The 23,490-nt window shown below is 42.8% G+C and overlaps 1 protein-coding gene across 20 annotated transcripts in view; it reads right to left on the bottom strand.

Annotated features, from left to right (window-relative positions):
- PTPRM (protein tyrosine phosphatase receptor type M) overlaps positions 1-23,490 on the bottom strand; it is a 749,885-nt gene that overhangs the window by 439,238 nt on the left and 287,157 nt on the right. For 19 of the 20 annotated variants that reach the window (XM_084964179.1, XM_084964175.1, XM_084964177.1 and 16 more), the window contains exon 3: positions 16,979-17,250. In XM_084964179.1, the coding sequence (XP_084820305.1) occupies positions 16,979-17,242 (264 nt within the window). In that variant the 5' untranslated portion in view covers positions 17,243-17,250. Of the gene's footprint in view, positions 1-16,978; positions 17,273-23,490 lie in introns of all 20 variants that reach the window. The other variant, XM_084964180.1, reaches the window with a different exon arrangement.

The following is a 23,490-nucleotide window of genomic DNA, read 5'->3' on the forward strand; positions in this document are numbered from 1 at the left end:
TGGGGTCCTATATTTTGCACAACTAATATACACAAAATTTTAAAAGTGTCATAAAAGAAGAGGACAGGCCATGGGAAGAACATATACTGGAGGACCTCCCATGAGGAGGTGTCATTTGAGCTGCTAGCTGCATGTGCGAAGAGGGCAAGGAGCCTCCCAGGCATGTGCAAAGGCTCTGAGGTAGACGTGATGGTTGGCCAGGAAGAAGAGAATGGGGACCTACAGCTATAAAGGTCAGCTATGACCAGGCTCAGAGACTCCACTCAGGGCAGAGATTCCAGGAAACACAGCATGCTCATAGGGTGGAGAAGAGGTTATGCCAGCTGAAAGTCAGAGGGCAGAGATGTATGAATTGGGAGAATGACATTACAATCTCCGCAGTGGTGAAATCCAGAGGGCTTTACAACTGTTTGGTTGTGGGAGAAGCAGAGCCACAGAGGAAGGGTGACACACTCTGAGGGTCTCAGGATGAAGGGCATTTTTGAGATGAGGGAGCCACTTCAGAGGAATTGAGGCGAAAGAAGAAAAAAGACCCAGTAACAAAGCTGTCAATTTTCTTAATACGATTGTCTAAAGGTGTCCATGTCAGGCTATAACTCATGATAAAAGGTCCACGAGGCATTATTTTCACCTCCCTTTCCACACAGCAGGAAACCGTATCACCAGGGAGACCACCACTCTTGCAACACAAAGACAAGCAGTCTTAAAACACAACCCAGAAACCGCACCCTTGGAGACATGAACATTTTCATTCGTATAAAAAGCTGCCCAAGAGTGTTGATAGAAGCTTTACTCTGATGGCCAGAAACCAGCAGCAGTCCAGATACCATTCATATTGGTAAACAATTAAACAGACTGTGGTCCGTCCATAGTGTGGGCTACTCACTATTCAGCACAAAAAAGGAAGTAACTATTGACATACCCAATGGCTTGGATGAATCTCCACAGAACTGCGTGGAGTGAAAAGCCCATCGAGAAAGACTGCAAAGTGTATGATTCCATTTATGTGACATCATGTCATGTCAACATTTTAGAAATGGAGGGGAAATCAGTGGGGGCCAGGGCTCAGGGACGGAGGGGGCAGGGATAGGAACGAGACGGCTGTGGATACAGAAGGGTAACATGGGTGATGCCTGTGATGTTGGAAGAGCAGAGGTCTTCCCTATGGTGATGGAAGGACAAACCCACCCAGGTAATAAAAGCTCATAGTGGCATTAATCACAACAACATGGAAGGAACCCCAGTATCCACAGATGGATGAACCCATGGGCTAAATGTGGTCTACACATACAATGAAATACTATTCAGAATTTTTAAAAATTATAGTTGATTTGCAATGTGCCCATTTCTGCTGTACAGCAAAGTGACCCAGTCATACATATACATACATTCTTTTTCTCATATCATCTTCCATCATGTTCTATCCCAAGAGATTAGACACAGTTCTCTGTGCTGTAGAGCGGGACCTCATTGCTTCTCCTTCCTGAAAGTAAGAGTTTGCATCTACTAACCCCAAACTCCCAGTCCATCCCACTGCCCTCCCCCCAGACTTAACAGAGGAAAAAAATCTGACACATTCATTCATATGAATGAATGAATCTGGAGGACATGGTGCTCAGTAAGTTGGTCCCAGAAGGGCAAATGCTGTGTGATTCCACCCACTTACATGAGGTCCCTAGAAGAGAAAGACTCATACAGACAGAAAGCAGAAGGGTGGTCGCTTGGGGTTGCAGGGAGGGGATGAGAAGTTACTCTTTTATTGGTGCAAAACTTCAGTTTCACAAGTTGAAAACGTTCTGGAAGTGGATGGTGGCAATGGCTATACAACATTATAAATGTATTTAATTACTTACCTGGATTTTAAGATACATTTTAAGTTATTTATATTTTATCGTATAAAAAGTGAAAAAAATTTACAACAATCAAGACACACATATGCATACACAAGTACAACTGGAGAAATCTGAAAAAGCTTCAGATTTCAACGATGTCAACATCCTGCTTGTGACATTATGCTTCAGGTTTGCAAAGTGTTACCACTGGAAGAAACTGGGTAAAGTGTACACATTATTTTTTCACTACTGCATCTAACTCCAAAATTATCTCTATAAAATTTTCAATTTAAAAAAGTAATCATGTGACCATTTACTAAGCCAAGAATACACCACATACACTGGACAGATACTACTTCACTGTCTTACTTATTAGTTTATGTGAAAGTCCTTCAGGGATTAAAGATTTCAAGAACAAAGAGATGTGGATACAAAGCAATGGTCCAAGAATATATGATGAAGCAAAAAAAAAAAAAATTTTCCATTGTGGCACAGTGGAAATCAATACAACTAGGAATCATGAGGTTTGATCCCTGGCCTCGCTCAGTTGGTCAAGGATCCTGCATTGCCGTGAGCTGTGGTGTAGGTTGCAGACATGGCTCAGATCTGGGGTTGCTGTGGCTGTGGTGTAGGCCAGCAGCTGTAGCTCTGATTAGACCCCTATCCCAGGAATCTCCATATGCTGGGAGTACAGCCCTAAAAAGCAAAAAAAAAAAAAAAATAAATAAATAAATATATATATATATATATATATATATATATATATATATATGATGAGTCCATTGCTGATGTAACTTAAAAACCCAATCTTTCTGATTCCGAATATCACAGCATTTTCACCACTGCACATTGTCTGAATGAACACTGCATTACTTAAGTTTGTGCAAACACAGAGGAAGCAATCAGTAGGGCCCGAATGGAAGAGGTTAGGGGCCTTCTGAGACAGACATCATCCCAGAAACACCTGCCTCGATTAAATACCACTGTGCCAGGATGCCACCACACTGATACACAAAACACACAGGGGGCAGGAGAAATGAAGTAAAGCTTTGTCCTATTCAGGAGGTCAAATATATGTTTTCACTGATAACACAGAAAAGGGAGGAGATGCACAGACACTCACTCCTGCAATGAGATTGGCTCACTTCTCTCTCTACTGAAGTCCGAGAGGACCACTGAGGGGGCAAAGAGCAGATGAACACAGAGAACGAGTGGGAGAAAGAGCCTTCCTGATGTTCCTGGGAAACAGTCATATCCTGCCTAGTGGGAGGCAGCATTTATGGGCAGTAGGACCTGCCAGCTGCTCTGGTCAGAATGTCCACAGCAAAGGACCACCAGTGACCCAAAAGCGCCATCACTTTGGTTATCAAGACAGTACTTTTGGAAGCCAACCCATAAGTCCATCCATCCTTACTTCCTTCTCTGCCCTTCTTATTCATTCATTTATCCAGCCCACCAGGAGACTCTCACTCCAGGCACTTGGGGTAGATGATGAACAGAACAGAGGAAGGTTCCTTTCCTCATCAGATTTTTCCCTCCAGCTTAACCAAAAGTCATATTTTCCCTTTATCAATTACGAGGGCTGAAGCATCTTGTAAAAATGGAATAATCTTCATTTGTGAAGGGATGCATTAACTCAAAATACAAAGTATGTACAAAGCGTGCTCATGTGGATCTGTTTTTAACAGTTGATGTGTAAAATTTAATGTACAATATTTTACGTAATCCAACACAAGGTCACGGCTCTAATAAGAAAAAAGAGGGAGAAAGGATAGAGGGGAAGGAATTAGATACTAGAAAAGCCAGCTTAAAACCTATGAATCTGGGAAGTTCCCTGGTGGCCTAATGGTTAAGGTTCTGGTGTTGTCATTGCTGAGATGCAGGCTCAATACTTGGTCTGAGAACTTCCACATGCCACAGGCATAGCTAGAAACAAAACAAAACCCCCAAAAACCTCTGAATCTGTTTTTTCATTCATCACATCATCAGAATTTAGGCTCCTCAAAAGGTTCATGCTCGAAGACTCTGAGTCTGTTCAAATATTTAAAGAATATTTATTACATGCTCTAGGAGGGCATCAACAAATGAGACAATTTTATGAAATTTAAGCTTTAGTTGGAGACGAAAAATAAGGGAGACAATGAAAGAACAGGAGACAACAATGTCCAAACAGGAACAGGTGAGACGAGTAAGGAGGGTAGGACCACGGACCTCCCCTCCCCCCTCCTCCTATGTAACCAGGCAGGACACCCATGATACACCTAACACAACCTGAATCCAGTTCCCTGCCCACGAGCACAAACTCACAGGTCCCCAAGCAAGGACTTACCCAGCGTCCCAACGATACTAGACCTAGAGCAAGACTCGGCAGCAAGACGACGCCTCAAATTTCCCAGCAAGACAACTCGCCAACGAAGCCAGAGCAAAAGAATGAAACACAACCTGATTCCCGAAACTAACACCAACTGTTCCAACAGCAACAGAAGCAAAGAAAGACAGCAGCTGATGATAAACACATGAGAACCATGGATGGCCCATTTCTGTTAACTAGAAACTTCTGACAGCAAATGTCTGGAACTTGGCAGATTCCAGCACTGACTTATAGGTAATTGTAGAGCCAAAAAGAGGAACTCAATCTTGATAGCTATGTTTACATGTGCGTGCCTACACAAGTGCCCACACTCATATATTTATTTATAAGATACTAATAAATCTTTTTACAGCACATTTAGGTTTTAGCCATGAGAAGGTGGATATGTGTTCCAAGTTTGAAGCACTAACTTCCATGTTTCTTTCCACAAATTGAAACAAGATTTTCAAAAGGCCATTTTCCTGACTGATTTTTCTTAGTAATCTCGATAAAGGGACTTCTAAGTACAAGTTTTATTTGCTTTGCCATCAATTTTATAATTCAGGATAGAGACACTTCCACATGTACCACAATTATAAAGTGGATATGATTGGCACTGGAAAGTCTGCTGCCTTGAAATAAATGTGATTAAATAAAGAGAGCTGAATTGAGGTGCTGCTGGACAATCGTAAGTTGACTACTATCTTGATTTTTCCACCTGCGCATTAAGAGAGGGGCTGTGTTGTTTCTAAGAAACAACTGGGTTAAGCAAGACACACAGTTCAAAGGAGGAGGCCTATCTTAAATAGGTTTCTTAAAAGCACATTTAAGTATTCCCTGAAAAGGTTTCCTTGTTGTGCACTCTTGCTGTCTGGCAATTTTTCCATTTTGTACCTTTTTTTTTTAGCCAGTGCCACACCAAGAAAGCTTCGGAAGTAAAAATAATTTTGCTTCTTTTGGTCAAATAAGGGACCACTCTATTGAAATGTACGGGTATTGCTCTAGGGAAGCATAACACGAGTGAGCAGAACACAGTGGGTGCGGGGTCACTGGAAGGTCTGAGATGCCAGCATCCGTAGCCCAAAAGACTGAGGTCAGAGGAAAGAGAAACACGAGACCACCAACCGCACCACCGGAAAGGCAAAAGAGACAGGTGTAAAAACTGCTATGGCGATGTGGCCACGTTTGTTTATCAACCAGGACAGAATATATTGAAAAATATATTAGAAGTGAGGCTTGGGGAGTTTCGGCTATGGCGCCTTGGGTTAAGAATATGACTGCAGTGGCCTGAGTCGCTGCAGAGATGGAGGTTTGATGGAGTAAGTTAAAGGATCCTGTGATGCCATAGTTGCAGCTCAGATTCAGTCCCTGGCCTGGCAACTTGCATATGCTGTGGGTGTGGCCATTAGAAAAAAAAGTGAGACTTGGGTCTCTATGGGGAACCACACAAAATCCATTCTTTAAAAAATTCAATAATTGGGAGTTCCCGTTGTGGCACAGTGGTTAATGAATCCGACTAGGAACCATGAGGTTGCGGGTTCGGTCCCTGCCCTTGCTCAGTGGGTTAACGATCTGGCGTTGCCGTGAGCTGTGGTGTAGGTTGCAGACGCGGCTCGGATCCCGTGTTGCTGTGGCTCTGGCGTAGGCCGGCGGCTACAGCTCCGATTGGATCCCTAGCGTGGGAATCTCCATATGCCGCAGAAGCGGCCCAAGAAATAGCAAAAAGACAAAAAAAAAAAAAAAAAAAAAAAAAAAAAATTAAATAATTGGAGTTCCCGTTGTGGCTCAGTGGTTAATGAATCCGACTAGGAACCATGAGGTTTTGGGTTTGATCCCTGGCCTTGCTCAGTGGGTTAAGGATCCAGAGTTGCTGTGGCTCTGGCGTAGGCCAGTGGCTATAGCTCCGATTAGACCCCTAGCCTGGGAACCTCCATATGCTTCGGGAGTGGCCCTAGAAAAGGCAAAAAAAAGAAAAAAAAATTTCAATAATTAGAAAAACATTTATTTATCATATGTATCCATGTCCCAGGTATCTTCTGTACATATTTTCTAATTTTCCTCAGTCAACTTTATGAGAGAGACAATATTAACTTCCTCTTAGGGATGATTAGGCAGATTCAGTAAGGTCAAGTAATCTTTCTGAGGTCATGCAATCAGGGTGTAATTTGAGGTCTATTTTACTTCCAAGTCTGGATTTTTTCATGTTACTCAGCTACACAACTAGCAGGTATGAAAGACTGTATATACAAAATACACATGCGTGCGCGCACACACACACGCACACACACACAGAAATATAAAGTATTCAGCCATGCATTTACACATACAGACATATATGCACACATAAATATATGACCTTTAATGCATAGCCATATTTTTTATGTTCTAAGTTCTTTACCTCTAAATTGAAGTAAGAAACGTAGTACTCGCTATTTGATCTAGAAATACAGATGCAAGGGACAGTGATGTGACATAGTTTTAACAATACAAATTTTAAGACAAGAGTCAGCAAATGAGCTGAATCTGCCCCAATCTCTTTTGCTGTATTGCTCAGAAACCAAGGATGGTTTTTGTAGTTTTCACTGGCAGTAGAAATCAAAAGAAGAAGAATATTTTTCGATACGAGAAGCATATGAAATTCAAATTTCCATGTCCGCCAAGAAAGCCTGGAAGACAGTCACACTTACTCATTTACAGATCATCTACAGTGACTCTCGCACAGTCACAGCAAGTGGAGTCGCTGCCACAGAGACCATCTGGCCCCCAAAGCCTGAAATATTTGCTATCCAGCCTCCTGCTTTAAGAGGAAACTTTCCTGCCTGGCTCACCAACATGCTGCCATTACTCTGGGTAACAAGAAAGCACATACCAATCGATAGCAGTAGTTGGTCACGGCCAAATATAATATGCCTCACACTTCCTGGGGGAGCCCTGGACTCCAGCTACAGCAGAGAGAAAACCCTCTCCTGGCCTGACTTGTTTCAACTCTATCACGTGGGTGGTGTTTCAACAGTTCATGTAAGCTTAGAGTATCATTACCTATTTTTTTTTTTTTTTCTTTTTAGGGCTGCACTCGTGGCATCTGAAAGTTCCCAGGCTAGGGGTTGAATTGGAGCTGCTGGCCTATGCCAGATCCAAGCCACGTCTGCAGCTTAAACCACAGCTCACAGCAACGCTGGATCTCAGACCCACTGAGCGAGGCCAGGGATCAAACCTGCATCCTCATGGATGCTAGTCAAATTTGTTTCTGCTGCACCACAGCAGGAACTCCCTCATGACCAATTTTTTTAAAGCAGAACTGCAAGACACCAAAACAAAAACCATAGAAAAGAATTACTTGACAGACCTCACAACACTTTGTTAAAAATTAAATAAAATTAAAAATGAAATAAGGCGTTCCCGTTGTGGCTCAGTGGAAACGAATCTGACTAGTATGCTTGAGGATGCGGGTTAGATCCCTGGTTTCACTCATTGGGTTAAGGATGTGGCATTGCTGTGGCTGTAGTGTAGGCCAGGAGTGGCAGCTCCAATTCAACCCCTAGCCTGGGAACCTCCATGTGCTGTGACTGCGGCCTTAAACAGAAAAAACAAAAAAGAAATAAAACCCAGCTTATTTAGATGGCAAATCTTCTAAACTACTGAGAATTTATAAAACTTCGATATTCAAACCTGACTCTCAGATCTCATTCTACAGTGTTCTTTAGCATGAGCTAGATTTCAACTAAATGTTTTTGTTTTTTGACCGAAACACATACAATTTTAAGAAAAACAATTTTGCCCTATAGCCTAGTCTAAGTTGTGATGATTTGAAAAGTTGAAATCTGAAGTGGTGGATGGTATTATGAAATCACAGAGCTGTGGCTCTGGTTACTGCTGTGGTATGAGTTCGATCCCTGGCCCGGGAACTTTCATATGCTGAGGGTGCAGCCAATACATAGATAAGTAAATAAATAATCTTTGAAGATACAAAACTGTCACGTGAGTCCCTCTGCTTCCTAAATGCATCTCTGAGTCTCTACTAAAGTGACAGCCTAGCTCGAGTGTGGCCCCCCTGATTTTTTAAAACTCATGTTTTTAAGCACAAAATGCAGAGGACAGGGGTAATTGCTTAGAACAGCTCTCCGGCTTGTGACAGGGTTATATTTCACTGCCACATCTAAGCCCTACGTCCTCCTAGAGGTATGAAGCAATTCGATCGCCATGCACCTGGTACGAAGCAATTCAATTGTCTTGCACTTGGAATAATGGTCCCTAAGCGAAGAGATTTATGGAGTCAGGGAGTGTTCTCTCTTCCCATCAGAACATCTCAGGATCTCCCAAGTGTGTTCCAGGCAGCACTAGACTCAAGAGATGCTCTGCTGAAGCCAAAACTGATGTCCGCGCTCCAGCCGGGCACCCCTGGAGATGTGGAAACACCCCTGGGCTCTGAAATGCCCTGACCGACAGAATGTGTTCAATTCTGCTTACACCCGTGCTTCTTCTTGTGTGGTTGACCAGCGCCTTTTAACCTTCCTTAGAATACAATCTGGAGCACACTCACCCATGCAGACCTTAAACCCTGCCTCTGAGGAACAAATGTGTGCAGGGGTGCTGTTGCTCAGCGTGGCTTCCAAGGCCTTAACGTAAAATAAGTGGGTTGGGGGCTGATCCAGTGATGACAGCGAGGCTGCCGTGAGGAAGGACAGCGCGGGTGTGTGATGTGAAGAGATGGGAGAGGTCAGGCCTCTCCTGTTCCCTGGACCCCTCAGTTTCCTGGAAGAGGACAGCTGGATCAAGGGTAAACCTTGGCTTAGCCTCCCGCCAGGCGCTGGGGCCCTTGGGGTCCTCAGTGAGCAAGGGGATTGCAAGCAGGAAGCCACCCCTCCTTTCCTCCCAGGGCTTCAGAGCATCTAAGGGATATGTTTATACAGGAGGCTCTAGAGCAACCAGCAGTCTGTCAATCTCCCTGACTTTGCTCTCACATCCACTGCCTGCAGCCTGGCTCAACCCCTTTGCCGAGGGGCCTGGGGGAAGGATTTCAAGGCCATCAGTACATCTTGTCCTTTTCAAAGCGACCATTTGTATTCAAGATCACCATTCTCCTGGCCTCTGTGGGGAAGCACCACATCCAGAAGCAGGATGTGATTCCCGGGGTGTCTCTGGGAGCATGCGGGGTTAGGGACCCAGAGGAATCCATAGGAAGCTTCCCGAAACTTGTGGGGTGAGGAAGAGGAGGAGGGAAAGAAACAGAATCAGAGGGAAATCTTTTTTAAAAAATCAGCACAGGAAAGCAAGAGAGTCTTGTGTGAGGAAAAGGCTATTCTTGAAAAGGCAAAAGTCAGTGTCTAAATCAAAGGAAGCAGGTGCTTCAGGCCAGGTGCCCGGTGAAAGCAGGTGGTGCCCCCACGCTGCTGCCCAACAGGGGGGCAGGTTCCCCATCACAGTCCCAAGGAGAAACACTAATTAAGGAATTAAATATGCGTTAATCACCCAATACTTGACAATTTATGTGTTAATGAGCAGTAATTAACCTGCAATTAGCTGCATTCCAGGCAGGTTACCATTGTGATGTGTATCAGCAGAATATTATTTTCCCATAAATAGGAAAAGCTCCATATTATTTTCCCATAAATAGGAAAAGCTCCATAAAATGACTCCGGTGGCGAGAGCACTCTTCTCTGTTAAGAAACGTTTTGAAACTCTGCAGATGCTAATAAAGATGACGTTAGCAAAAAGGTTACCAAAATAAGAGATGCCCAAGAGAACTATGTTTATCCAAAGCACACAGGGCAGCGGTATTCAGCTGCACCAAAAACCTCCACAGATCCCAAACTTTTCAAGACCTCAGATTCTAACCAAGAGGAGAAATGACTCAGCAGCCACCGATGGGTGAGAAATGGCCATTCTGGACAAGATGGCAGGAGGATATGGGACAGGACAGAGGGAGAAACACAGCCCAGCACCTCCCAGCCCCCTCCTCCACCCCCCCACCCCCTCCCCCGCTCCCCAGAGCACCTGCAGCCCAGGTGTAGGCAGAATGCCCAGGGCAGCATGATAGCGGTTCCAGGCTGACATGTTAGAATGTTCTGGTAGGAAGGCACTTGGTGCATCCCATTTCACCCAGAGTTCCACTGAAGATTTGTTCCTAGAACACTTTTTTGTTGCACACCCTTTGCCATTCCACCAAACACACTTAAAGAGTGACCTAGCAGGAGGAAACACTCAATTATTAGCTGCTTCCCTTTTTTCTGTCTCCCACAAATCTGAATCTTCCTAAACGACCACCATTTATTGAGCGGCTAGCACAGTTGAAATGTGCTTTTGCATTCATGTGCACGCTCTGCCCTGTCTTTATATTTAGTCCCATAATTAAGGAGGCTCAGGAAGCTGAAGTTGCCCAAGCTTTTCAGTAAGCAGAGCTCATGTTCAAATCCAGTTCTACCTGTTCTTGTTTTACACTATGTTGCCTGCCCGTTTTCAGCAATATTACAATACGAAATGCCCTTAAAAGGCTCAGTTCATCAATCTTCATTAATTAGATCAGAACTACTTTTTTTTTTTTTCTTTTTTTTTTTTTTTTTTTTGTCTTTTTGCTATTTCTTAGGCCGCTCCCACGGCATATGGAGGTTCCCAGGCTAGGGGTCGAATCGGAGCTGCAGCCACCAGCCTACGCCAGAGCCACAGCAACGCTGGATCTGAGCCGAGTCTGCAACCTACACCACAGCTCAGGGCAACGCTGGATCGTTAACCCACTGAGCAAGGGCACAACCTCATGGTTCCCAGTCGGATTCGTTAACCACTGAGCCACGACGGGAACTCCAGAACTACTTTTAAAACCCTGAAAAATATAAAGTCCTATATGAATATAAAATATTTTCATGTACTAATATTTAAAGCATATGTTCACTCTACATTAATTGGTTAGTTTTCTATAATGTATCTTGCAGCCTAAATACTAATGGGACATCTGGGGGAAGGTGAATACCTGTGCAGGGAGAGAGGGTCTCTCAAAGGTATCGCCTCCTTTAAATTTCCATGTCCTATTACCTTGTCATCAGCTTTTGGTCCCAGAAACAGCCTTTTTGTTTCCTAAGAATGCATCTTTTGGATATTGACTCTTTTTTTGGCCACACCCGTGACTTGCAGAAGTTCCTGAGCCAGGGGTCAAATCTGAGCCACAGATGCGACCAGAGCCACAGCAGTGACGATGCCAAACACTTCACCTGCTGAACTAGCAGGGAATTCCCGGATATTGACTTTTATGAACTATGCTCATAAAAGAAAACGTCCCATACATGCAGGCACACGTGATACCAGAAATATAATTTTGTATATTTTACAATTAGAAATACAATAGTCACATAAAACAGAAGCATGTCCTCAGGCTAGTGCAAAACTCCTAATGGAGCAATCTATCGGGGAAATTGATTCAAAAGCAGATGGCTCCTGCATGATTCAGGTTTTTAAGACCATCAGGATATGAGAGCCGTTTCCCCAGTAAGGGTGTGCCAGCCCCAGCCAGGCAGCAGGGGACCTTCTGCCCAGGGCAGTGCAGCCTGAACACAGACAACTGATTTTTCTGGCTTGTTTCCTGATTATCTCCAGTTCCGCTGCCATCTTGAGCCAGCAGTGGAAATAGGATTTAGCAGGTATTTCCCTTTTCTTCACTTCTGTTAATACAACTTCTCTTTCTCACCCCAACCGGGAACAGCTTTCAATTCCTATATGGTGATTTGAAAGCCTATCGCACAGCATTGGGGAAGTTTCCTGCTGACATTTCTCTATAGAGTGCCATTTACCTAAAAGCTTGTGTTACTATCAGGGCCATGGCTTCACTATGTCTGCTTCCCGGCAGACAAAGGGGAAAGAAGAGGGATGTAATACTGTCACTATGTCTTTAAAACTTGAACGGTGGGGGCTGGGCTAGAGTGCTTAGAAATTTAATGAACAAACACATTGTCAGTGGATCCAAAGGCTTAAGGATCATATCAAACCACGTTGATCACATGGTTCTTAAATACTGAGCAGCACTGTTGTAAAGAATGTCTGCAAGTCCACCTTTAAATCCAGAATATGAAGCTGTTCGTAATGAATCACCCAGGGAACCAGAAAGCTATCACGAGAAGTAAGTTCTAACTGAATATGAGAAAGCATGTGCTGCCCAGCAGTGTAACAGAGGTCATGTGTGGAGTGGGAGAGCTTGGGCCAGGGTCACAGGTTCACAACTGGGAAGGCAAAATATTTAATTCAAAAGAACTCAAGAAAGGAAGACTTCAGGAATTCCCATTGTGGTGCAGCAGAAACAAATCTAACTAGTATCCATGAGGGTGCAGATTTGATCCCTGGCCTCGCTCAGTGGGTTAGCGATCCAGCGTGGCTGCAAGCTGTGGTGTAGGTCACAAGGACTCGGCTCAGATCGGAGTTGCTGTGGCTGTGGCGTAAGCCAGCGGCGGATGCTCTGATTCAATCCCTAGCCTCGGAACTTCCATATGCTGCAGGTGTGGCCATAAAAAGCAAAAAAAAAAGGAAGATTTCATTGACAACATCAATGGCCTGATAGACAGGGACGCCCTACTTTCATACACAGTTGACCCTGGAACAACACAGGTTTGAACTGCATGGATCCACTTATACCCAGTAGTTTTGCAATGAATACACTGCAAAGTATTTGTAGATCTGCAACAATTTGAAAAAACTGGCAGACGAACTGTGTGGGCCAGAAATATCTGAAAAAATTGGGTATGCCATGAATGCATAAAACATATGTTGATGCTAGTGTGTCCTTACATAGGTATAAGGTGAGCAAAATTTAATATAAAATTACTAATGTGTCAGTTTTCTCACTGTTTTATAACTTTGCTTTCAAAGAATTTTATAACTGTACAGTATGCCTTTCTCCCTGGTAACTAGAGAAAGTGCACATCAGCCTATTGTCAATAGGTAAGTATTTCTTTAATATGTAGCAATGTTTCCATTACTGTATTATGAATATGACATAATGGTTGGGCCATAAAATCTTATCACAATTCATTCATTAGTGTATAGGCGAGGCTACCATGAAGCAATCACATTGCCACTTCTTCCTTATCAATGCATGAATTGTTACACCTGTAACTAAATAAGAATTTGTTTTTCACACTATCTTTTTGCTTTTGATGTCTAGTGTTAGTAACATGGACAACTTCTACGGTGTTTTGCATCATTTAAGACAATACTGATGGAGGTACCAACAGAAAATTTATCTTGTAAACAGATCATACAAACTTGAGGTATCAATAAATATAGGAGAGTACCATAAACGTGTATCTTTTTGTTATGATTTTTTCTCTTCTCTTACTTACTCTATTCTAAGAAAAAAAAAATATATATACACACACAAATACTATATATACAGTGAATGAATATATACGGATATAGTATATTCGGTAAGGATTCTGGTCAATGGTGGGCTATCAGTGGTTAAGTTTGAGGGGAGTCAAAAGTTATATATTCAGACTTTCAGCTACATTGTGGGGGTCAGTACCTCTAAGCCCCACATTGGACCAACTGCAGTTTGAGAATTTCCTTTTAACAGCTGATCTCCTAGGATTGTTGATAACTTTAATCATTCCTTTAATTCTGACTGACTGACTGTCAAATTCATATGTTGAAGCTCTAACCCCCTCAGTGATGGAATCTGGAGATGAGCAGCAGAGAGGTAATTAGGTTTAGATGAGGTCATGAGGGTGGAGCCCCCTAACAGCATTAGTGCCCTATAAGAAGACAGACCAGGGCTCTCTCTCCACTTGCACATGGGGAGATCATGGGAGCCCATGATGGGAAGACCTGAAGGTGAACTCCGTAAGTCAGGAAGAGGGCTGAATCTACAGACATCTTGAACTTGGACTGCCAGCCTCCGGAACTGAGAGATAAATGTCTGCTGTTTAAAACACCCAGTCTGTGAGTTTTTGTCACAGCATCTGGGACTAAGACAAAGGCAACATAAAAATTTAAGATATGGATTGTGGCCGGTGTCTAGGCTAAACCAATGCACTGGGCTCTGGTGGCTGTGGGGGTCCCTACAGAGCCCACTCCTGGCCATGGCTAAGGTGAAAGAGAAGATCAGGTCAAAGACGAGCACGGTGTAACCTGTGATATTATCTAAATGCCTAGAGACCAAGGAAGAGTCTAGTGCAGGTTCCAGAGGGGAACTAGCTAAGCCTTCTCAACTTTGGGAAGGTCTTCTCCAAAAGAAGTTTCTAGAAACATTCTGCCTCTTAGCCCAGTCTACCACACACGCCTTCTGAAGCCCAGCTTAGACAAACCCACTTTGCCTCCCTCCATTTTCATCCAATGAAGGAAGAAACTTTGTCCTGGAGGCTATTTTTTTGAATTATACCACTGAGCGGTTATCAATGCACTTACAGAAAAGAAGGATGTTTGAGAAATAGGGCATTTCTCCTCTAGAAGAAAAATTACTTGCTACTCTTTTTTGTTTTATAAGTAAAAACAGCACACATACACTGGGGGAAATTTAGAATATGACAGATAACAGGAAGAAAAAATTCAAGTCACTAGCTGGGGAAAAAACCACTTTTTGATGTTTATTTCACCATATAGTATAGTTATATATATATGTACATATATAATATATAGTATATAATATATATAGACACTATATATTAGTGTGTACATATATAATGGAAACAATGGAATTTAACATATTGCTTGACTATTTTATCCACTTGATAACATAATCTTAGAAACATCGTTAAACGATCTTCCATAACGTTATTCTGAACAGCTGCAAGATGAATGTTTGTACTGAGGGAGCATACATGACCGAATCCTCTATAGTTAGAAATGTAATACTGTTTCTGGTTTTTCATTATTATAAGCCCACTGCCATGAATACCCTTGTAGTTAATTATTTGTAACCACACTCCATTATTTCCTTAGGATGAATTCCTAATAATAGATTGCTAAAATTAGACCTATCTAAATTTTTAACACTTTTAAAATGAATTGCCAAAGTGCGCTCTAAAAGGATTTTAACAATTTACATGTGTACTATCAGAACTTTGACTACCCCTTCATCTCCATTCAAGGAATATTTAAATATCAGAAATTGTTGCAGGTAAAAGGGTATAAAGATAAATTAAGAAATTTACAGCCAATTTGTTCCCATGGTCAAATCTAGGGATAGAAGAACTGGGATTGATAAATCTTCCCTAATAAACATGAAACCTGCAGAATGGGTGTCGGTTGTGCTGCCGAGATAACCATCAGCCCTTGAGACCCAGATTTTCCTCCCTGAGTCTCGTCAAGCACCTCAATTAACTGTGGGACATCATCTTGGATACTTGCTCTCAGTGGCTTCCAAGTGAGCCAAAGGAATTAAGAAAGAGAAAAGCAAAGTACTTCAGTCCTCTTAATGTATCCTTTTAGCTTGAAATTAATTTTTTTTTGTCTTTTTGTCTTTTGGGGGCCGCACCTATGGCATATGGAGGTTCCCAGGCTAGGGGTCCAATCAGAGCTGTAACCGCCAGCCTACACCACAGCCACAGCAACAAATAGATCCGAGCCTCGTCTGCGACCTACACCAGAGCTCACAGCAACGCTGGATCCTTAATCCACTGAGTGAGGCCAGGGATCAAACCTGAAACCTCATGGTTCCTAGTCGGATTTGTTTCCACTGCGCCACGACAGGAACTCCATTTTTTTTTTTCTTTGGGCTGCAGTTTCAAGGCCAGGGATTGAACCCATGCAGTGACCCGAGCCACAGCAGTGACAATGCTGGATCCTTTAACTGTCAGGCCATTAGGAACTCCTAATTCAGTGTTTTTAATATGAAGCTATTTGAAAAGAGGCTGTGGACTAAAGGAGGAAAGTGCACCGAACGCCATGGTCACTAATTCCCCTCCCTGACCCTGGGTCGGATGCTCTCGGGCACAAGGTCTCTCGAGGGGCCGGACATGCCAGCAGGACAGCCTCTGTACCACTTCCTAACGGCCCCCGGCCAACCCCCTTCAGTTCCTTTCAACTCCCACTCCACCTGGGCAGTGTCGGTCCCCACAGAGCACCCCAAGAATCAGCCCCTCCGTGACAAGGTCTCAGTCTACATGGCATTTTCTTCCCAGCACTGCCAGGGTGGAAGCAGGGCCCTGCTTCTCACCCGCTGCCCTCCAAGAGGGCTTACTTCCTCATGGCCCATGACTCCTGAGAGCCACTTGTAGGAGAAGAGGCTTTTGCTTCTACAATCAAGTGCTGTCCCTTGGGTCAGATATGGCTACTTAACATAGGACGTCAAACCTCCCTGCAGATGGTGCTTCCTGCCCTGCTGCACGTTACTGCTTTTCTTCAATCAATACACACATAAAGCAGTGGGGATGGTGCTTTTTACTCATTTCTCAAGGTAATGTCCAAATAAAGCCTTAATATGCTCCCTATCAAAGAGTGTGAGCTTGCCTTACACTGGTCCAAATATATCAACACTTCTTCTTCCTTTTTTTTTTTTTTAATCAACACTTCTTATACATTCTCCAGTTACACTAATGTCAAAAACTTTATATTTTCAGAAGTTAGTAGAGGCAAACTATTACACTTGGACTGGATAAGCAATGAGGCCCGACTGGAAAGCAAAGGGAACTGTATCCAAATCTCTTGGGACAGACCATGTTGGAAGACGGTATGAGAAAAAGAAGGGATATTATATGTAAGACTAGGTCACCTTGCTGTACAGCAGAAATTGGCACAACTGTAAATCAAATACACTTTAATTTAAAAAGAAGTTACATGATGCATGTAAATGAACATGCAATGAACATAAAGAGCATACCTGATAAAAGTTAGGCCAGAAAGTACTGATGGCCAGCTCTGCCCTGTTCCACGTACGGTTTGGATCTCCAGATATATTCCAGATGGGGTTCCCCAGAGGCCCGTTATTGACCTTCACGTAGACGTTGAGTAAGCCAGGAGCAGCACTACTCTTGCTGGACACGAAGTAGTGAAAATCAATGCAGTGGGTGTCATTCTCTTTGAGCTGAGGTAAGAGGAGGTGGGCCCTCTGTCCCTCAGGCCTGCTGGTCGTGTTCACCAACATGAAGGAGCCTGTGAAAAGGAAATCAAAGAACTGTCACAGCCTGAAACACTATTTTCTGGTCATTTCTGAAAAGTCGCCATCATGTCCATGGGCTGGCACTGCAATTCTGCACATCTTACCTCGGCTTGCAAAGTCCCATCTCTTTCACACCTTTTCATCCCCAAAGTGTCCTCAAGGTCAGTGGATGGCAAATGTCCTTGGTGCCATCGTGACTAGTCTCCTAAATAACAGGAATATGTGTGGTTTGCAGATCCACACTGATGTGTCTGGTGGTCACTAGCCACATGTAGGTTTTTTTTTTTAATGAATTAAAATTTTATAATTTTATAATTTTTATAAATTTTTATAATTTTATAATTTTTATAAATTTTATACTTTTATAATTTTGAACTTTTAGGTCCTTGGCCACACTAGCCACTTTTCAAGTGCTCAACAGCCATGTGGGGCCAGCTGCTGCTATATTGGGTTGCACAGATACTAAGCTTTTCCATCAACTCTAGACAATACTATTCTACAAAGGTACCACTACTGAGTAACCACAGCCACTCTAAAATTCTCACATAATCTCGAGAAAGGGAACAGATCGGTCTGGTTGGTGGAATCTTAGAAAAATGTACTGGCCCAGTGATGCTCCTTGTCATCAATAGAAATGATTTCCTGGCAGGTCGGGCCCATCACCCCTCCCCGACTGCTGTAAGAACTGACTTCATGCCTGGGGGTGTCTTCATGACAGGATGATGGAGTCAACTGATCAACAGTTGCCTCAGGGGAGGATGGGCCTCCTTAGACGTCTCTGTGAACTCTTTGTTTTCATCTTCTCATCCAGGGCACTAACCCACCCACGAGCACTGAGCAGTTTCCAGGTGGATTCAAGCTTCCTGGCTACCCTGACATCCACGGTGTCCCGTGGACCTTCTCTGTGTCTGAGATCCACAGAAAGGGCAACTGAAATGATCATAGGAATTTTATATACCACATAAAGAACAATAAAAGCAACGTGTTCTGAGATGAAAGGCCATTGCAAGTCTTCCTGAGCAGGGAGAAAAAATGTATTGAAATTTTCAGGGGGACGTACACCTGAATTTGGAGCATAAAGGCGAAGAAAATACTACTCAGGACAGTTGGACCTAAGATTTCTACTGGGTGGACAGAGTATTACCCTCAGCTGAGTATTCCATTTAAAACGCCCCTCACTGTGAACCAGAATTTTCAAGAAGGTGTATGTATGTACGCATGTTTGTGTGTATACATATTTATACAATACGTATATTTACATACATATACATACGTATTTTCGTATACACCCACACGTATCTATAAACATACATACACAATTAGAATGTGTGGAACTTTCATCTCCAAGCTGTGATTTCCTAAACAGCAAAACTCAGAAGACTACCTTTCCCAGAGAATTATTAGGAGGACTAAATTAAAAAAAGCATGAATGTAGATATATCCCTTATACATTAATAGACTACTGTTGAGGTATCATTATTAGAAAATATTTGCTTCCAGCTGTTACCGCACAGTCCACCTTTAAGAGGTGAGCTAGCGTTAATGCCATTTAAGATAAACAGGCCCTGAGTCACAGAGATATCAGGAAGCACCTTGACCAGGTTTTAGGATGAGTCAGTGGCAATTAGAACTTGGAGCCTCTGAGTTTCCAGCCCATTACTCATCCTGCTACACTCCAATAAGGCCACCTTTCCTCATATGCAATTTGAGCATATATGGAGAAGACAAACTCCTTCGCGACAGAGAGGGGAAATTACAGGAGCGATTTGAAAATAGAGCAATTTTTCAGGAGATGAATGTTATGCACCTGGAAATATGAAAGCCAAGCCACAAGGGAAGGGTTAGCCAAGGAACACAGATTTCAGTAATAAGGAAGAACTGCAGATGTGATTTAAGAAAGAGGTGGGGGCAGAGAAAGGGAACACGTGTCAAGAGAATATCACTGAAATGATTTCGGTGAGCTACATTCTACAAAGTGTAAAAAAAAAATATTCGAAATATGTAGGGCTGACCAACCCCTTCACAAATTTAAACTGGGCTGTGGGGAGTTCCCTTTGTGGTGCAGTGGAAACAAATCCGATAGGAACCATGATGCTATGGGTTCGATCCCTGGCCTCTCTCAGTGGGTTAAGAATCCGGCGTTTCCATGAACTGTGGTGTAGGTTGCAGGCGCGACTCAGCTCTGGTGTGGCTGTGGCTGGCAGCTGTAGCTCTAATTGGACCCCTAGCCTGGGAACCTCCATATGTCATGGGTGTGGCCCTAAAATGCAAAATAAATAAATACATAAATAAAGTGGGCTGTTGGTATTATAACATAAGCTAAAAATTGTCCTTTGTTGCTCTTAGTAAAAAATATAAGCGGACTCATTCCATATGCAATCATTCGAGATTCTGTTATCTGCAACATAGTTACAACACAGAATATTCCTACCACGGGTCTAAGGCTACAGCAAGGCTTTGAGGACAAGTGAGAATCACCAAAACCTTCAGCACTGTCAAACTGCCAAGAATATTATTTCTTGTTGTGTTTCCATCAGTTACCCTTTGGCGACCATAAGGGGTAAATGTGATACACAAAGGAGGCAAAAGTACCTTTCCTGCATCCTGGGAGGTCTAGCTTTGAGGATGGATGAAGCGCCCACATCACGTGTTGGTATAAACTGGGTAACTTCCTACCACAGTTGTTCAAGAAATCACTAGTTTTCCCCAAAATACTCTTTTCCCAACTACACAGCCTATTCTTCAATCCTTACTCCATTATACTCCATTCCAGGACAAAATACTCTCAGCTTTTTGTGCTATCTTACGTATAGAGAAATTATTATCTTGAGGACAAGGTGAAATTCAGGTATTCTAAGTTGGAAATAGTCAAATGATCCTGACTTGTATGCTTTCTCCTTCCCTGCTGCCCCTGCCCCTCTTCTGGAGCCAGAACACAGTCTGTTTTGTTATGCAGCATGTCGCTGCCCAAAGATTACTAAGATTAGCAAATAGGGGAGTGACATCTCCATAATACTAGAGTCCCTTCGGATCTTGTGCAATGTTTGGAAGGAGTGATCAAGAGCAAATTTTCTCTCAAATAAAGGGCTATGTGAGGGCCTTTAAACAAAGCTAAATATCCTGCAGAGGTGCCTTTTTTGCTTAGTGTCAAAAGTGGCAAGAAGTTTAGTGGTTTCCAGAACCATTCCTCTGGCCCCTCCGGGAGGCTGGGAAGCTGCAAGAACATCTGAAAGTGCTGTGAAGATTGTGCCCCTTCCTGAGTTTGGGAGGAAAGCATCCTAACTGAGGAAGGCCATGAACCTGGATTGGACACTTCTGTTGGCAGAGAGTGGCCTCCATCAGATGGGGATGACTCCAAGGCCACCCCTAGTGGGAAGGAGGATGCAGAGGTGATGGGGACACAGCAGAGGAGGGACTTATGGGGACTCTTGGTGTCTGGTTAGAGTTAACAGGGCCAGGGTTTTTATGAGGGCTCAGCCTGTTCTGCTGGTTCTCTGGCTATCAGATTTTTGAAAGGTCAGCCCCATTTTTCTTACAAGATCCATCGCTTTCAGGGTGTGTTTTTGTGCAATTACTTTGAGGGTTGCCAGGAACAGGTGTGTGGTGTTGGTTGAAGCACCTGCTCTACCTAGACTATCTTCCTTCTTCACTGGTTCTGCCCTCAGGAAGCAGTTCCATCTGCATTGCCTCCAAGATCACAGGCAAAGGGCCTGTGACTCTGAATAGTCCAGTAACCAACTGAGCAGCTCATCAACCCACACTATTTTTTTATTGAAGTACAGTTGCTGTACAATATCGCAAAAGTTACAGATGTTCAATAGAGTGATTCACAATTTTTAAAGGTTCTAATCCATTTATAGTTATTATAAAATACAGGCTATGGTTCTTGTGCTGTACAATATGTCCTTGTAGTTTATTTTATTTTATTTTTCTTTGTCTTATAGATTATTTTATACCTAATGGTTTGTAACTTTTACCCCCCCCCCACTGGTAACCACAAGTTTGTTCTCTAGATCCGTGAGTCTGCTTTTTTGCGTGTTATACTCACTAGTCTGTTGTATTTTTAAGATTCCACATATAAATGAAATCATACAGTGTTTGTCTTTCTCTAACGGACACTATTTTTTAGAGAAATAGTCTTTCTTCCCTGAGCACCTGTTCCCTGGGGTATGGTCCCCTGAGAAGTTCCTTTTTTTCTTCTTCCAGAGTCACTCAGTTGATATCTCCAAGTAGCTTCACAATTAACGATTAATGTATATAAAGGCACTTAGGGCAATGCCTGCCACATAGCACAAGCTCAAAAATTATTGGTAATTATCACTACGATTTTTATGTTGCCTCATACCTCCTAATGCCCAGCTTCTCTAAATTATCTGCAGGTCTTCAGTATCTGACTCTATATATTTCCACCTGCCTGTCTACTTCGCACCCCTCCTGGTCCCATACTATTTCCCCTAAGGGGTAATGTTTGTGTTTTTTTCTTTATGGGAGAGGAACATTAGTATTGAAGTTTTGAAAAACTTTCAACTCCATCCATCTTTCCCCCCCTTTTAAGCTTTGGAAAAGAGAGCTTCTGGGTGTGATCACCAGGTCTGATCACGTGGCTTCAAGTACGGAAGATGACATTTTAGCCCACACGAGTGCTTGCTGGAAGTGCTGCACTACTGTCCTCTGGTGAGTGTGCGGAAGAAAGTGTGAACATTTATGTTCAGCTGCGTCTAGCAATTTAGAATCCTGGGCTAATTTCCCAGTTGTGCCCAAAGGAATGGCAGGTGGGAGCAATGCCTTTTAATTGTTTGAATTTATCACCTACATGCTATGGAAGCAAAGTCAACTTACTAGCTGTTGTTTGACTTGTGGTTTGCAAGGGGGAGGGGGAGGGAGTGGGATGGACTGGGAGTTTGGGGATAGTGATGCCAACTATTGCATTTGGAGTTGAGAGCCTGCTTTATAGAACAGGGAACTATCTCCAGTCACTTGCGATGGAACATGATGGAGGATAATGTGAAAAAAAGAGTATATATATATATATATATATGTATAACTAGGTCACACTGCTGTACAGCAGAAATTGACAGAACATTTTAAATCAATTATAATAAAAATTTTTTACAATTAAAAAAATAAAAAATTCAAAGCATTTATATTTGATTCTAGACTATAAGTCTGTTTTTTTTAATGTCCCTATATGGCTGAATATTTACTTTTCAACTTCTACTTCAATGTTTTGACTCTGAGGAAATGCATTTGTAAAGAGTAATTGGGTCTCCCTCCTAGGTACTGCTTAACCTCAATTTTTTTCCCTACAAAAACACTTCAACTGTGCAAATAAGTAAAAGAAATCATAATTCGAATTAACATAGGAATGCTGTGTTCTGTTAACAAGACACCTTTAAGTCACCCAGTACAGAGTGACGACTGAACCATCACAGGCAAATGGAAAGATCTCCATGGAATGGAATCTTCAAAAGGGGCCGTCTTTCCAGGCAGATTCGGAGGGGCTTTAAGAATAATTATTTTGGTTTCTCTGAAAGGGAAAACTCTGTCATGAGAACATGGGATGCTCATATTCTTGAATCTTTGGGTGAATTAAATTTAGCTGAATCATATCCACTGGCAAATGCTTTTGATTAGGCCATCTCCTATCATTGTTTGTGACAGTGGCAATAACGACATATAATTAGTTATTCCCTTCTACCCCATCATTAAAATCTGCATTGGTGTTCGAGGGTCTGGACGTCTAAAGTCTGAGGGAATCTGCAAGAATCCTCTTCCTCCATCTGAGAAAGTTTGTGCATACAACAAATGCCACGGGAAGAGAGAAGTGTGTGTGTGTGTGTGTGTGTGTGTGTGTGTGTGTGTGTGTGTGTGTGTGTTATTAAATACTGTGGCTGACAGAGAAGCAGCTTCTTATGAACTTTAAAGTCGTTACCGCATTCACTTTTTAAGCGTCTTAGTAAAAGCACACAGATTGTTGGTTTTTCTCTCTCTTTGCCTGTTTCCTCTTCATTTTCCCCGCGATGGCCATGCCTTCAATTTGTGGACTTCAGATCCAAAAGCTCCATAAAACGATTACAAGTTCATCTTTGCCGGAGATCCTGGGTTACATGGCCATTCATTCTCCCCCTGACCCATTAGATGCATCGGATGTAACAATCTAGTTACCTGGCGCAGCGCCTCTCAAAGAGTTTATGATGAAGGACCCACTTTTAATTTATTGCTGCATCTCAGAT

Source organism: Sus scrofa, chromosome 6 (assembly GCF_054392235.1).
Source record: "Sus scrofa isolate SSC_HxYL_T2T_F1_AM1 chromosome 6, Sscrofa_HxYL_maternal_Yorkshire_Landrace_v2.0, whole genome shotgun sequence".
In the NCBI taxonomy this organism is placed as follows: Eukaryota; Metazoa; Chordata; class Mammalia; order Artiodactyla; family Suidae; genus Sus; species Sus scrofa.